This window comes from Bombina bombina, chromosome 1, assembly GCF_027579735.1.
Source record: "Bombina bombina isolate aBomBom1 chromosome 1, aBomBom1.pri, whole genome shotgun sequence".
Lineage (NCBI taxonomy): Eukaryota > Metazoa > Chordata > Amphibia > Anura > Bombinatoridae > Bombina > Bombina bombina.
In genome coordinates this window covers 1,413,165,670-1,413,179,325 of record NC_069499.1, presented here as the reverse complement: position 1 = coordinate 1,413,179,325, position 13,656 = coordinate 1,413,165,670, and the positions used below count along the sequence as shown (strand labels likewise).

The 13,656-nt window shown below is 41.5% G+C and overlaps 1 protein-coding gene across 2 annotated transcripts in view; it reads left to right on the top strand.

Annotated features, from left to right (window-relative positions):
- The window catches only part of HDGF (heparin binding growth factor), a 126,527-nt gene that overhangs the window by 84,097 nt on the left and 28,774 nt on the right, over positions 1–13,656 (top strand). For both annotated transcript variants that reach the window (XM_053705314.1, XM_053705311.1), the window contains one exon: positions 875–1,068. In XM_053705314.1, coding sequence (XP_053561289.1) covers positions 875–1,068 — 194 coding nt within the window. The remainder of the gene's footprint in view (positions 1–874; positions 1,069–13,656) is intronic.

The following is a 13,656-nucleotide window of genomic DNA, read 5'->3' as shown; positions in this document are numbered from 1 at the left end:
AAATCAAATAACCATGAAAAAGGGAGGCTTAGCAATATTCAATGTAAAACTTTAGTTTAAATAATGTGGACACTGCACACTTAGCTTCAAAATCTGGTTTTTAAATTATGGATTTAAATTTGAATTGACCCTTTGACTTCCTGTCAGTATTGGGTTATGCTCACTTACTGTCCCCCCCCCCCCCCCCCCCCTGTTAATGAGCTGTATCTGAACACAATTTGTGAATCACAAGAGATGTAGAATACTACTTTACTCTTCTGCTTGGTGTCATTTGTTCTTAGGTTACCTCAGCTTCCAGTTGTGTCACATGACCTTGCTCACTGCATCCTCCTGATGAATCTATATATCCTTCAATTGCTAGGAGGCATCAAGAGGGTGCCATCTATTGGTCCCAATTTTTGCTGCTAATATATGGACAGAACACAAGTGGCGCTGCAGCACAGCTTTTCCTTTGACCCATGTACTGCAATGGAGAGAAGTGTTCCTGTACCTGCCTCTCCATAGCATTACATGGGGAAAATATTTTTTTTTGGACATATATATATATATATATATATATATATATATATATTTGTAATCTCCCTTGGTTCTTGCACCCATTCCGGACTGGGGTTAACTGCCTGTGGCTCTGGTGACATCACAGCTTTTTTGGAGTGCTATTTAGCACCCAGGGCTGGATGTTACTGAGTCACAGGATGTGTACCTGATCCGGTCTTGGAGTGCAGTTCCCTTCCATGTTTTATATATAACAAATATTTACAGTCAAGGGGGATATATATATACCCCTTGACTGTAAAAAAAATATATTTATAGGTTGACTGATCCATATTTGTATCTATTATTAATTTTTTGGTTTGTCTTCATTTTTCTATAGAGTTCCCCAAAGAGAGCCAAAGCTGAGGATGAGAAGGAAGAAAAGGCTGAAAATGAAGAACCCCAATTAGAGGCAAAGAAAACGCCAGATGCAGATACGGAGAATAACAGGGAGTCTCCCAAAGCTGCAGACAATGTGGAAAAAGCAGAGGAGAAGCCAGCAGCAGAACAACCTAACAAAGATCACAAGGAGAGGTAAATTCATGTGTAGTTTAACTTTCATATTGTGAAACTAAATATCTTGCACTACAATCAGGTTGGGGTTGGTATACAGTATCCTTGTCCTCTAGGGTAGGTGGAAACTTCTCCCAGATATCTAGGGAACCTCCCCTTCCTGTTCAGTTTTGACCTGGTGCAAGTTGCATTACTGCCTGGTGCAAAATGCATTACCGTGCTTTGACCCTGGTGGCGTTGGCCTAGCTCCAGAGTGCAAATTCATTTCCAGAAACTGATGTAGTGCATTGCTCCTGCCAGCTTGTTTCTGGCTTGTAATTGGCAAGTATTTGCTCTTTAGGCTGCTTGCCTATTTCAATTAAAGATTTCTTTTTTTTAGCACCTGCTATCCCCAGAAGAGAAGGGAGTGGTTAAGAAACTAAAACGTCTGTTATTTTGTAAGTTTAGATTTAATGAAGACATTTTTCATATTTATGGAAGTTCCTGACATTGATTTAGATATCCCCCCCCCCTCCATTGTCAGAAGTCAAGAAGGATTTTGTGCCTCAGAATTCCCTATTCCATTTCTTGATTTTTACTTTGCATCTAATGTTGACTTTAATTTTACAATCTGAATTGCTTATTGCCTCAATGTTTGCGGCCTGAGTATAATGTATAAAGTTTATTTTGCAGCTGTCTTCTGCAACTAGGTTTAGCTGTACTCATAATTAGTGTAAGTACATGTGCTGTAGTCCTGCTTTTAGTTTCTGTGTAATTGTAAAAATAACGTCTGATTCTTTAGTTACTTCTGGGAGCCATACTTTATACCACTAATTATTACTGTTCTACTGATATGAATAAATGGGTTTATCAGTAACTGCCCAGAAATTAAGATTGACTTGACATAATTTCTTTTCTTAACAAACCCATTTGCTAGTACTACAAAATATATTGACCCTAAATAAGTAAATAAAAAATGTATTTCATTGAATGACTGTCAAGTTGATTATCCGACACTGGAAACAAACACTCTGGGAAATTTCATTATTTTATGTATAGTAAAATAACTTTGTTTTTGTGTTTTTTTTTTTTTTTTTGTTTTACAAGATATGACGAGTCCACGGATTTCATCCTTATGGGATTACGCCTCCTGTTCAGCAGGAAGTGGCAAAGAGCACCACAGCAGAGCCGCATATGTAGCTCCTCCCTCCCCTCCCACCCCAGTCATTCTCTTTGCCTGTGTTAGTGATAGGAAGAGGTAAAGTGAGGTGTTAGTTTAGATTCTTCAATCAAGAAGTTTTTTTTTTGTTTTTTTTATTTTAAAATGGTGCCAGTGAGTACTATTTTTCTCAGGGAGAAATTGTCAGTCTATAACTTCCCAAGAGGAGTGGAGAAATCTTATTTTCTGCCCTGATGTTGATGATCTTAGAAAATGTTATCTAAGATCCTACTGGTTCCCACAGAGCAGTTGAAGGTAGTGTAAGAAACATCTTTAGTGTGGAGAACTGTCATGTTACAAGCAGCATTGAGGTATGTTCAGTCATTTGTTTCTGGGTAGACTTGATACATCAGAACAGGCTGACATTATTCCCTAACTGGGGAGGGGTAATCGGTATGCACTATAGGAAAAATGGTGTACCTGGAATTCCCTTTTATGTTGCTTATTTGAGTATGCTTGGTACTTAAAATTTAAATATACTGTGTGGGCTGACGATGGGAGATGTGGTGCAGGGGCCTGAAGTGTGTTAAAAATTGAATTAAAGTTGACAAAAACTGATATATAACTTTTCCAAGAACGGAGCAATATTAAGTTAATTTGGGCACATAAGGGCACTTTTTATTGTTGTGAAAGTTGTTTTGACTGATAGCAGAAAAATTGTTGTGCTTTTCTTATTTAAAGGCGCAGTACACTTTTTTTTTAGTTCAAAATTTTTGGCTATGTAATTTGACTTCAGAGCTCAATATATCAAGTAAAGAACGACTATTATTGCTAGTCTGTTTAACATGTCTGAAACTACTTGTTCTATGTGTTTAGATGCCATTGTGGAACCCCCTCTTACTTTTTGTCCCTCATGTACTGAAAGGGCCTTACAATGTAAAGAGCAGATTTTCTTTAAGGAAAGTGTGCCTAAGGATGATTCTCAGTCTGATGAGAGTCGGGGTATGCCGCTACGTTCTCCCCAAGCATCACAACCTTTAACGTCCACCCAAGCGACGCCTGGTTCTTCAACCGCGTCTACTTCATTTACTCTGCAGGATATGGCTGCAGTTATGTCATCTATTACAGATGTTTTATCTAAGTTGCCAGTGTTACAGGGCAAACGCAGCAGGACAGAAGTCAATTTGAATACTGCGACCTCTGATGCTTTGTTAGCTATTTCCGATGTACCCTCACAGGGATCTGAATTGGGGGTCAGGGAACTTCTGTCTGAATGGGAACTTTCCGATTCGGGAAGTGTTACCTCAGACTGATTCGGACGTCATGTCGTTTAGATTTAAGCTTGAACACCTCCGTCTGTTACTTCGGGAGGTTTTAGCGACTCTGGATGACTGAATCTATTGTGGTACCACCAGAGAAATTGTGTAAGATGGACAAATACTTAGAGGTGCCTGCTTACTCTGTTTTTCCGGTTCCTAAGAGAATCTCGGAAATTATTACGTGGGAATGGGAAAGACTGGGTATCCCGTTCTCACCTTCTACTAATTTTAAGAAAATGTATCCCATATCTGACACTGTTCGGGACTCTTGGCAAACAGTCCCTAAGGTGGAGGGAGTTATATCTACCCTGGCTAAGCGTACAACTATTCCTATTGAGGACAGTTTTGCTTTCAAAGACACTATGGATAAGAAATTGGAGGGTCTTCTAAAAGAGTTATTTATTCATCAGGGTTTCCTTTTACAACCAATTGCCTGCATTGTACCAGTTACCACTGTTGCGGCCTTCTGGTTTGATGCCTTAGAAGAGTCTCTTAAGACTGAGACTCCTTTTTAGAGGACATTTTTATATAGAATTAAGGCTCTTAAGCTGGCTAATTCTTTTATTACGGATGCTGCCTTTCAGATTGCCAAATTGGCGGCTAAGAATGCCGGATTTGCCATTTTAGAGCGTTATGGTTAAAATCTTGGTCTGCTGATGTGTCATCTAAGTCAAAGCTTTTGGCTATTCCTTTCAAAGGCAAAACCCTATTCGGGCCTGACTTGAAAGAAATCATTTTTGACATTACGGGAGGTAAGGGTCATCTCCTACCTCAGGATAGAACAGCTAAACTAGAACTTCAAAGCAGTCCACTCTTCTTCCTCTTCTTCCGCTAAACAGGAAGGTAGTTTTGCTCATGCCAAGTCCGTCTGGACACCCAACCAGACTTGGAACAAGGGTAAACAACCCAAGAAGCCCGCTGATGCTACCAAGACAGCATGAAGGGGCGGCCCCCGATCTGAGACCGGATCTAGTAGGGGGCAGACTTTCTCTCTTTGCTCAGGCTTGGGTAAGAGATGTTCAGGACCCCTGGACACTGGAAATCGTGTCCCAAGGGTATCAACTGGAATTCAAAAATTCTCTCCCAATGTGGAGGTTTCTTCTTTCACGATTGTCTGTAGACCAGATAAAAAGAGAGGCGTTCTTACATTGTGTAAAAGACCTCTATACTATGGGAGTAATTCGTCCCGTTCCAATATTGGGGCAGGGGTTTTACTCAAATCTTTTCGTGATCCCCAAAAAAGGGAACGTTTCGACCTATTTTAGATCTAAAAAGTCTAAACAAGTTTCTCAGAGTCCCATTCTTCAAGATGGAGACTATTCGAACAATTCTGCCATTGATCCAGGAGGGTCAATATATGACTACCATGGACTTGAAGGATGCATATCTTCATATTCCTATCCATAAGGATCATCACCCGTTCCTAAGGTTTGCCTTCCTGGACAAACCTTTTCAGTTTGTGGCTCTTCCCTTCGGGTTGGCCACAGCACCCAGGATCTTCACGAAGGTTCTAGGGTCTCATTGCAGTGGCGCCTTATCTGGACGATATTCTGATCCAGGCGTCTTACCATCTGACAATCTCATACAGACAGGGTTCTGTCCTTTCTGAGGACTCACGGGTGGAAGGTGAACCTAGAAAAGATTTCATTACTTCCACAGACAAAAGTTCCCTTCTTGGGAACTCTAATAGATTCCTTATCCATGAAAAATTTCTTGACGGAGGTCAAACTTAGATTCTGAATACATGCCGAGCCCTTCAGTCCAATCCTCGGCCATCAGTGGCTCAGTGCATGGAGGTAATTGGATTGATGGTGGCGGCAATGGACATTCCGTTTGCTCGTTTTGATCTCAGGCCACTACAACTGAGCATGCTCAGGCAGTGGAATGGAGATTGTGCAAATTTGTCTCCTCAGATAGATCTAGATCAGGAGACAAGAGACTCTCTTCTTTGGTGGTTGTCGCCGGGTCATCTGTCCCAAGGGATGTGCTTCCGCAGACCCTCATGGGTGATGGTGACAACGGACGCCAGTCTACTAGGTTAGGGTGCAGTCTGGAATTCCCTGAAGGCTCAGGGTGTGTGGACTCTGTCGGAGTCTCTACTTCCAATCAATATTCTGGAGTTGAGGGCAATATTCAATGCTCTTCAGGCTTGGCCTCAGTTGCCTTCGGCCAAATTCATCCGATTTCAGTCGGACAACGTCACGACTGTGGCTTACATCAATCAGGGAGGAACAAGGAGTTCCTTAGCGATGACAGAAGTATCCAGGATAATTCGGTGGGTGGAGGCTCACTCTTGTTATCCGTTAGCAATCTACATCCCGGGAGTGGACAACTGGGAAGCAGATTTTTTTTGAGCAGACAGAGTTTTCATCCGGGGGAATGGGAACTCCATCTGGAGGTCTTTGCCGCCCTGATTATAAAATCGGGCAGGACGGAGCTGGATCTCATGGTGTCTCGTCAGAATGCCAAGCTCCTGAGATACGGATCCAGGTCCAGGGATCCTCAGGCCGAACTGATAGATGCCTTGGCAGTGCCTTGGTCGTTCAACCTAGCTGTGTGTTTCCACCGTTTGCTCTCCTTCCCCGGGTGATTGCTCGGATCAAACAGGAGAGAGTTTCAGTGATTCTCATCGCTCCTGCATGGCCTTGCAGAACTTGGTATGCCGATCTGGTGGACGTGTCCTCTCTGCCACCGGTGAAGCTTCCATTGAGGCAGGACCTTCTCATTCAGGGACCCTTCCATCATCCGAATTTAATTTCTCTACAGCTGACTGCTTGGAGGTTGAACGCTTTATTTTATCTAAGCGGGGGTTCTCTGATTCGGTCATTGATACTTTGATTCAGGCACGTAAGCCTGTCACTAGAAAGATCTACCATAATATATGGTGTAAATATCTTTATTGGTGCGAATCCAAGGGCTACTCATGGAGTAAGATTAGGATTCCTAGAATTTTATGCTTTCTCCAAGAAGGATTGGAGAAAGAGTTGTCAGCAAGTTCCTTAAAGGGACAGATTTCTGCTTTATCTATTTTGCTACACAAACATCTGGCAGATGTTCCGGATGTTCAATCTTTTTGTCAGGCTCTGAATAGAATCAGGCCTGTGTTTAGACCAATTGCTTCTCCTTAGAGTTTGAATTTAGTTCTTAAGGTTCTTCAAGGGGGTTCCGTTTGAACCTATGCATTCCATAGATATTAAGTTGTTATCTTGGAAAGTTTTATTTTTGGTTGCTATTTCTTCTGCTCGTAGAGTTTCTGAGCTTTCAGCATTACATTGTGATTCTCCATATCTTATTTTTCATTCTGATAAGGTAGTGTTGCGTACCTGGTTTTCTTCCTAAAGGTTGTTTCTAACAAGAATATTAATAAGGAAATTGTTGTTCCTTCATTGTGTCCTAATCCTTCTAAGAAGGAGCGTATGTTACATAATTTGGACTTAGTCCATGCCCTGAAGTTTTACTTGCAGGCGACTAAGGAATTTCGTCAATCATCTTCCTTATTTGTTGTTTTTTTCTGGGAAACGTAGGGGTCAGAAAGCTACGGCTACCTCTTTCTTTTTGGCTGAAGAGTATCATCCGTTTTGCATACGAGACTGCCGGACAGCAGCCTCCTGAACGAATTACGGATCATTCCACTAGGGCTGTGGCTTCCTCATGGGCATTTAAAAATGATGCTTCTGTTGAACAGATTTGCAAGGCTGCACCTTGGTCATCTGCACACTTTTTTTTTTTTTTTTACAAATTTTACAAATTTGATACCTTTGCCTCATCCGAGACTATTTTTGGGAGAAAGGTTCTTCAAGCAGTGGTGCCTTCCGTTTAGGTTCCTGTCTTGTCCCTCCCTTTCATCCGTGTCCTATAGCTTTGGTATTGTATCCCATAAGTAAGGATGAAATCCGTGAACTCATCATATCTTGTAAAAGAAAAAGAAATTTATGCTTACCTGATAAATTTGTTTCTTTTACGATATGACAAGTCCACGGCCCACCCTGTCATTTTCTAAGACAGGTCTTTCTTTTTATTGAGCTTCAGTCCCCTCTGCTCCTTGGCTTTTCCTTTCTCTTCCTAACTTCGGTCGAATGACTGGAGTGGGAGGGAAGGGAGGAGCTATATATACAGTTCTGCTGTGGTGCTCTTTGCCTCCTCCTGCTGACCAGAAGGCGATATCCCATAAGTAAGGATGAAATCCATGGACTTGTCATATCGTAAAAGAAACAAATTTATCAGGTAAGCATAAATTTCCTTTTCTTGGACATCACAATGAAAGGCATGCAGGATGGCAGCATAGTCCTAAAAAGCTATAGAAAACCTATTTCTGGCAATACTTTATTGCATGGCAAGAGCTGCCATCCATGTCATGTCCCGTATGCGATAGCCAACGTTCAACTAACACGTTTGAAAATAATTTGTTCTGATACAGCCCAATATGATTGTCAGTCTAAGGAGCTAGTAGAACGCCTTAAACAAAGAGGCTACAAGAATTTGGATATAAGTAAAGCATTGAGTGAAGTGAAACAAGTTGATAGGAATACAGTAACTAAGAGTAATAATAAAGCAATCATTGAGCACAAAGGTGCTACATTTGTGACTAACTACAGCACTCAGTACAAACAGGTTTGTAGAATTGTACGTAAACATTTTGGTCTTTTGAGGGCCGATGACAAATTGGTCAACACAGTTGGCAATGGTCTGCGGTGCTCGTACAGAAGGGAGTGCACATTAGGTAATATCTTATCCCCCTCTAAACGAAGAACTGAATCTAGAGAAAAAAGTTCCTGGCTAACACACAGGGGTATGTTCAAGTGTGGGCACAATAAATGCAAACCCTGTGATTATGTTTAAATAACATCCACTTTTTCTTCAACAGTCAACCACACAATCCACGATATAGAAAGATGTTTAAACTGTTGATCCAGCAATGTGGTCTATATGATACAGTGCACTCAGTGTCCAGTTCAGTATATAGGCCTCACCACCAGAGACATTAGATCACGCATACAGGAACATTTCAGTTCCATTAACGTGGGCAAAGATACTACCCCTTTTGTTCAACACTTTGTGGTTAAACATAACAAGTCTGTCAACATTTAAATGGAAAGCAATTGAACAGGTGATCACCCCCAAGAGAGGTGGCGATAAAGAGAAACTTTTGTATAAAAGAGAGATGTACTGGATTTTCCATTTGGAAACCAGACATCCAGGAGGCCTAAATTCACAGTATGACTTGATAAACTACCGGGAAAAGGCCATTTATTAGGGAATATCATAGCCAATTTAGATTGATACTTTGATTGAGCCTTGACTATGTAAAATGATTATATACTAATATTTATATCTTTTATAGTGCATTTAGGAACCAATATATGCAGTGCTGTTTATTATTCTGCAGTTTATTATACTTTATTCCAACAACTAGTTGCCCATTTAGTGATATAAATATAAATTATACTTTCTCTTAAGTTTTGTTCACATTGATAGGGGAGCATTTGTCTTTCTTTTTACCTATTATATATTTCATACTGCATATTTAGGGGTCGTGTATTGAATGTTTTTCTAAAAAGAACTTAAAAACATTTAGGTCTAATAACTGCTGTTATCAAATGTCCCAGATTGACAGTAGTATCACTTAAACGCTGTGTAGTATAGCATAGGGTTAATAGCGCCTATTAAGTTTTAGACCAATCACAGTCAAGGAAGTACTTTTTAATCTCACAGCTGTGTTTGTCCAGAATGAGCTATGGACTAAGGCTACGGCCGAAACGCTTAAGCTTTAACACTAGCCATTTTTTTTCACCCACCTAGACATTACTCCATGTTGATTATATATGTTTTTAATGTAACTTTGGATTAAACATATTAAGTTTTACGTATTGGACTCTTGGATTTCTTCTCTTTTTGAACTTTATGTTTAGATGCGCAAATTGCAGCTCCTATGCAATTTTGTTCTTCATGTGTCAAGAAAACCTTGCAAAATAAAGGTAACATTTTTTAGCATAATGTCTCTCGGGATGATGCTGTTAAAATAATGCTTCAGCTTTCTCCTGCTACATCCCAAGCCTCAATGATGTCACATGCAGTGCCCTGTGGTTCCTCTAACTCCTAGTGGGGTTTTCGTAGCAGAAATTGCTAGCCAGGTATCTTCAGCGGTATCTGTGGCATTAGCTGTCGTTCCCAGATTACATGGAAAACGCAAGAGGAAATATAGAAATTCAGAAAGTAAAGTACCTGTCCTCAGTTCTGCTTCCCAAGTTGCCCTTTCTCATAAGTCTGAGGAAGATACATCAGGACTTTCTGGGGGCGAAATCTCAGATTCGGACAGTACAATTCCTTCTAAGTCTTAGGTGGTATCCTTCAGATTTAAGCTTGCACACCTTCGTGTATTGTTAAAGAAGGTTTTAGCTACTTTAGATGACTGAGATACCCCTGTCGTTGTCACTCCTAAGAAATCTAGTAAACCTAATAGTTTATTTGATGAACCTTCCACTTTGGAGGGTTTTTCCTGTGCCTCACCGTTCTAGGGAGATTATCTTACAGGAATGGGAGAAGCCAGGGGTGTCTTTTTCCCCGTCTCATTTTTAAGAAAATGTTTCCTGTCGAGGACTCCATTAAAGACCCTTGGAGGCTTATTTGAAAAATATTTATGTTCATCAAGGTCTCCAAAAGCAACCTGCGGTGTGTATTGCCACCATGACTTTTGCGGCATCTTACTGGTTTGACGCCTTGTCTGATTCTCTTCAAGTAGAGACATCCTTGGATGAAATTCAGGATAGGATTAAAGCTCTTAAATTGGCCGTATCCTTTATTGCAGATGCCATTTTACAGGTTGTTAGACTAGGAGCTAAAACTTCTAGTTTCGCTGTCCTAGCCCGCAGGGTTGTATGGTTGAAATCCCGGTCTGCGGACATTTCCTCCAAAGTCAAGCTTCTGGCAATTCCTTACAAGGGCAAAACCTTGTTTTGACCCGGTTTGGCAGAAATTATCTCTAATATTACGGGTGGAAAAGTGTCTCTTCTACCTCAAGATAAGAATAGGCCTAAAGGACGTCAGAGTAATTTTTGTTCCTTTCGTAACTTCAGAGGAAAGTCTTCCCCTTCTTTCAAGCAGGAACAATCCAAGTCTTCTTGGAAACCCAGTCTTGGAACAAGGGGAAACAATCAAAGAAGCCCGCAGCTGATTCCAAATCAGCATGAAGGGTTTGCCCCCGATCCTGGATCAGATCAGGTGGGGGGGCAGACTTTCTCAGTTCTCTCAAGCCTGGATATGAGATGTCCCAGATCCCTGGACTGTGGACGTAGTATCCCAGGGTTACAAATTAAAATTCAAGACTTTTCCCCGGCTACAAGAGTAGTGTTCTTTGGGACCATAATAGATTCTCTATTGCTGAAGATTTTTCTGACAGAGGTCAGGAAAAACAATCATTTCCTCTTGCCTCTCTCTCTTCAGGCTACTGCTCATCCTTCGGTGGCCCAATGTATGGAGGTAATCAGTCTGATGGTGGCTTCCATGGACATCATTCCATTTGAGAGCTCTCCAGTTGTGCATGCTCAGACAATGGAATGGCGACCATGCGGATCTATCTCAGAATAGTTACATCAGTCGTCAAGGGATTCTCTCCTGTGGTGGATTTCTCAGGAACATCCGTCTCGGGGCACATGCTTTCGGAGAACTTCCTGGGTGATGGTGACCACGGACTCCAGCCTGCTGGCCTGGGGAGTAGTCTGAAACTTGTTAAAAGCCCAGTGCCTTTGGACTCAGTCGTCTGCTCTTCCCATCAACATCTTGGAGTTGACAAAGCTCTATTGGCTTGGCATCAGTTGTCCTTAGCACCATTTTGATAGGTTCCAGTCAGACAACATAACCTCTGTGGCTTATATCAGTCATCAGGGATGAACTCTGCATTCCTTAGCCATGAAGGTTACTCTGATTCGTCAATGGGCAGAGAGCCACAATTGCTGTCTATCTACCATCCAAATTCCAGGAGTAGACTACGTGGAAGTGGATTTTCTGAGCAGACCAAATTTGTCATCCCGGGGAGTGGGAACTCCATCCGGAGGTGTTTTCCAGCTTAGTCCTCAAATGGGGGGTACCGGAGTTAGATCTGATGGCGTCCCATCAGAACGCCAAGCTTCCAAGGTACAGTTGAAGGTCAAGAGATCCGCATGCCATTCTGATAGATGCCCTGGCGGTTCCTTGGGTTTTCAGGTTGGCATACCGGTTTCCTCCGTTTGCTGAGATGTGCATTGCACAGTGATGTGCATTGCTATAACATGTTCACATTTTCAAAGTGAACATTTTATAAGCGAGGCACTAGCAATAGAATTATACAAGAACTGCACTCACTACTCAGCACAGTGCTGCTTATTAAGACAACATGCTGCCTATTGACATCTGCTGAAGAATTACACACTACATCAAGCTAACCCTATTCTCTCTCCTCTGCTTTCAGGTACGTGAATAGAGACCCTGTCAATCTGCAACTTTTCACTGCTCTCTGGTGTTTTTTACTCTCCTGTAACTCTCTTCTGGTACATGAATAGAGACCCTGTCAATCTGCAACTATTCACTGCTCTCTGGTGTTTTTTTTACTCTCCTGTAACTCTCTTCTGGTACATGAATATTTACATAGAGCAAATGATTTTAGTTTAATTTAGTCCTACATCTGTTGTACTGTTATTCAATGTGTTATTTCTAATGTTCATTTAATTACCATGTGATGTTCAATCCTTATCAATAATTGCTATTATTCTAAAATGTATAGCGGTCTTATTCCATAGTCTTAACCTCCCCCAAATGTTATTTTCTGTTTACTTAACATCTCACCCTGACCAGACCAGAATATAACTTTCCAATTGGCCTTTCGAATAATCAACTAAATTTAGTGGACTCAGCTGACTGCCCTCCCTGCATATATTTCACACCAGAGATGTGCATTGCAATAACATATGTTCACATTTTCAAAGTGAACATTTTATAAGTGAGGCACTAGCAATACAATTATACAAAAATTGAACAAGGATTGGGCAAGGGGCAAGAAAAAGGCAGGTACTTTTGAAATATTATGTTTGATATACCATACTGTTTTCAAATGTAATTGCTACTGTAATACGGTGTCTTATGTGTTTAACTGGTTCCCTCTTTTGTAACAATGCCTAATATCTTCTTATTCCTTTTGTCTCTATAACAAACTACTTTATTGAATTACTCCTTCTCCCTCTCCACCTGCACTGTTCATTAGCCCATCTCTCTTAAACTCACATTACTTTTGTACTCATGAACTTTACCTATTCCTAAACACTCTCTCCCCCTGTACCTTGTCTCAAAAGCAGTCTCACTACTGCAAATCTGTATCTCATCTTATGTCACTCTCCCTCTTGCTCATACTAACTGCTGGTGACATCTCCCCTAATCCAGGTCCCCAACAACTGCCTAGCCGTGCACATCCATGTATACCATCCCACAGACTCAAAAAACAAAACTGACAACCTTACTCACATTCCTCTTGCATTAAAAGCCACTTCCCCTTTCACTTGTGCACTTTGGAACTCTCGCTCTGTTTGCAACAAACTCACTTATATACATGACCTCTATCTCCCACTCCCTCAACCTTCTGGCCCTAACAGAAACCTGGCTCTCTCCCCTAGACACAGCATCCACTTCTGCTCTGTCACATGGGGGTCTCCACTTCAGCCACACTCCTAGGTCTGGTAATAGACAAAGAGGTGGTGTAGGTATTTTACTTTCCTCTCGTTGCACCTTTCAACAAATACATCCCATCTCTTCCCTCACATTTTCCTCATTCGAAACCCACATGATTCGCTTATTCCCTCCTCTTTCTATACGTGTCGCTGTCATATACCGTCGTCCTGGCTCCTCAACTCAATTTCTAGATCACTTGGCTGCATGGCTACCTTATTTCTTTTCCTCAGACACCCCTTCCCTCATTCTTGGTGACTTCAACATCCCTCTTGACAATCCCACTGCCTCCTCTGCAAAACAACTTCTGCAACTCACTTCCTCTTTTGGTTTGTCACAATGGACTGATTCTCCCACTCACAAAGATGGTCACTCCCTTGACCTGATCTTTACCTATCGATGCACCCTCTCAAACTTCACAAACTCCCCCTTTCCTCTTTCTGACCACCATCTCCTTACTTG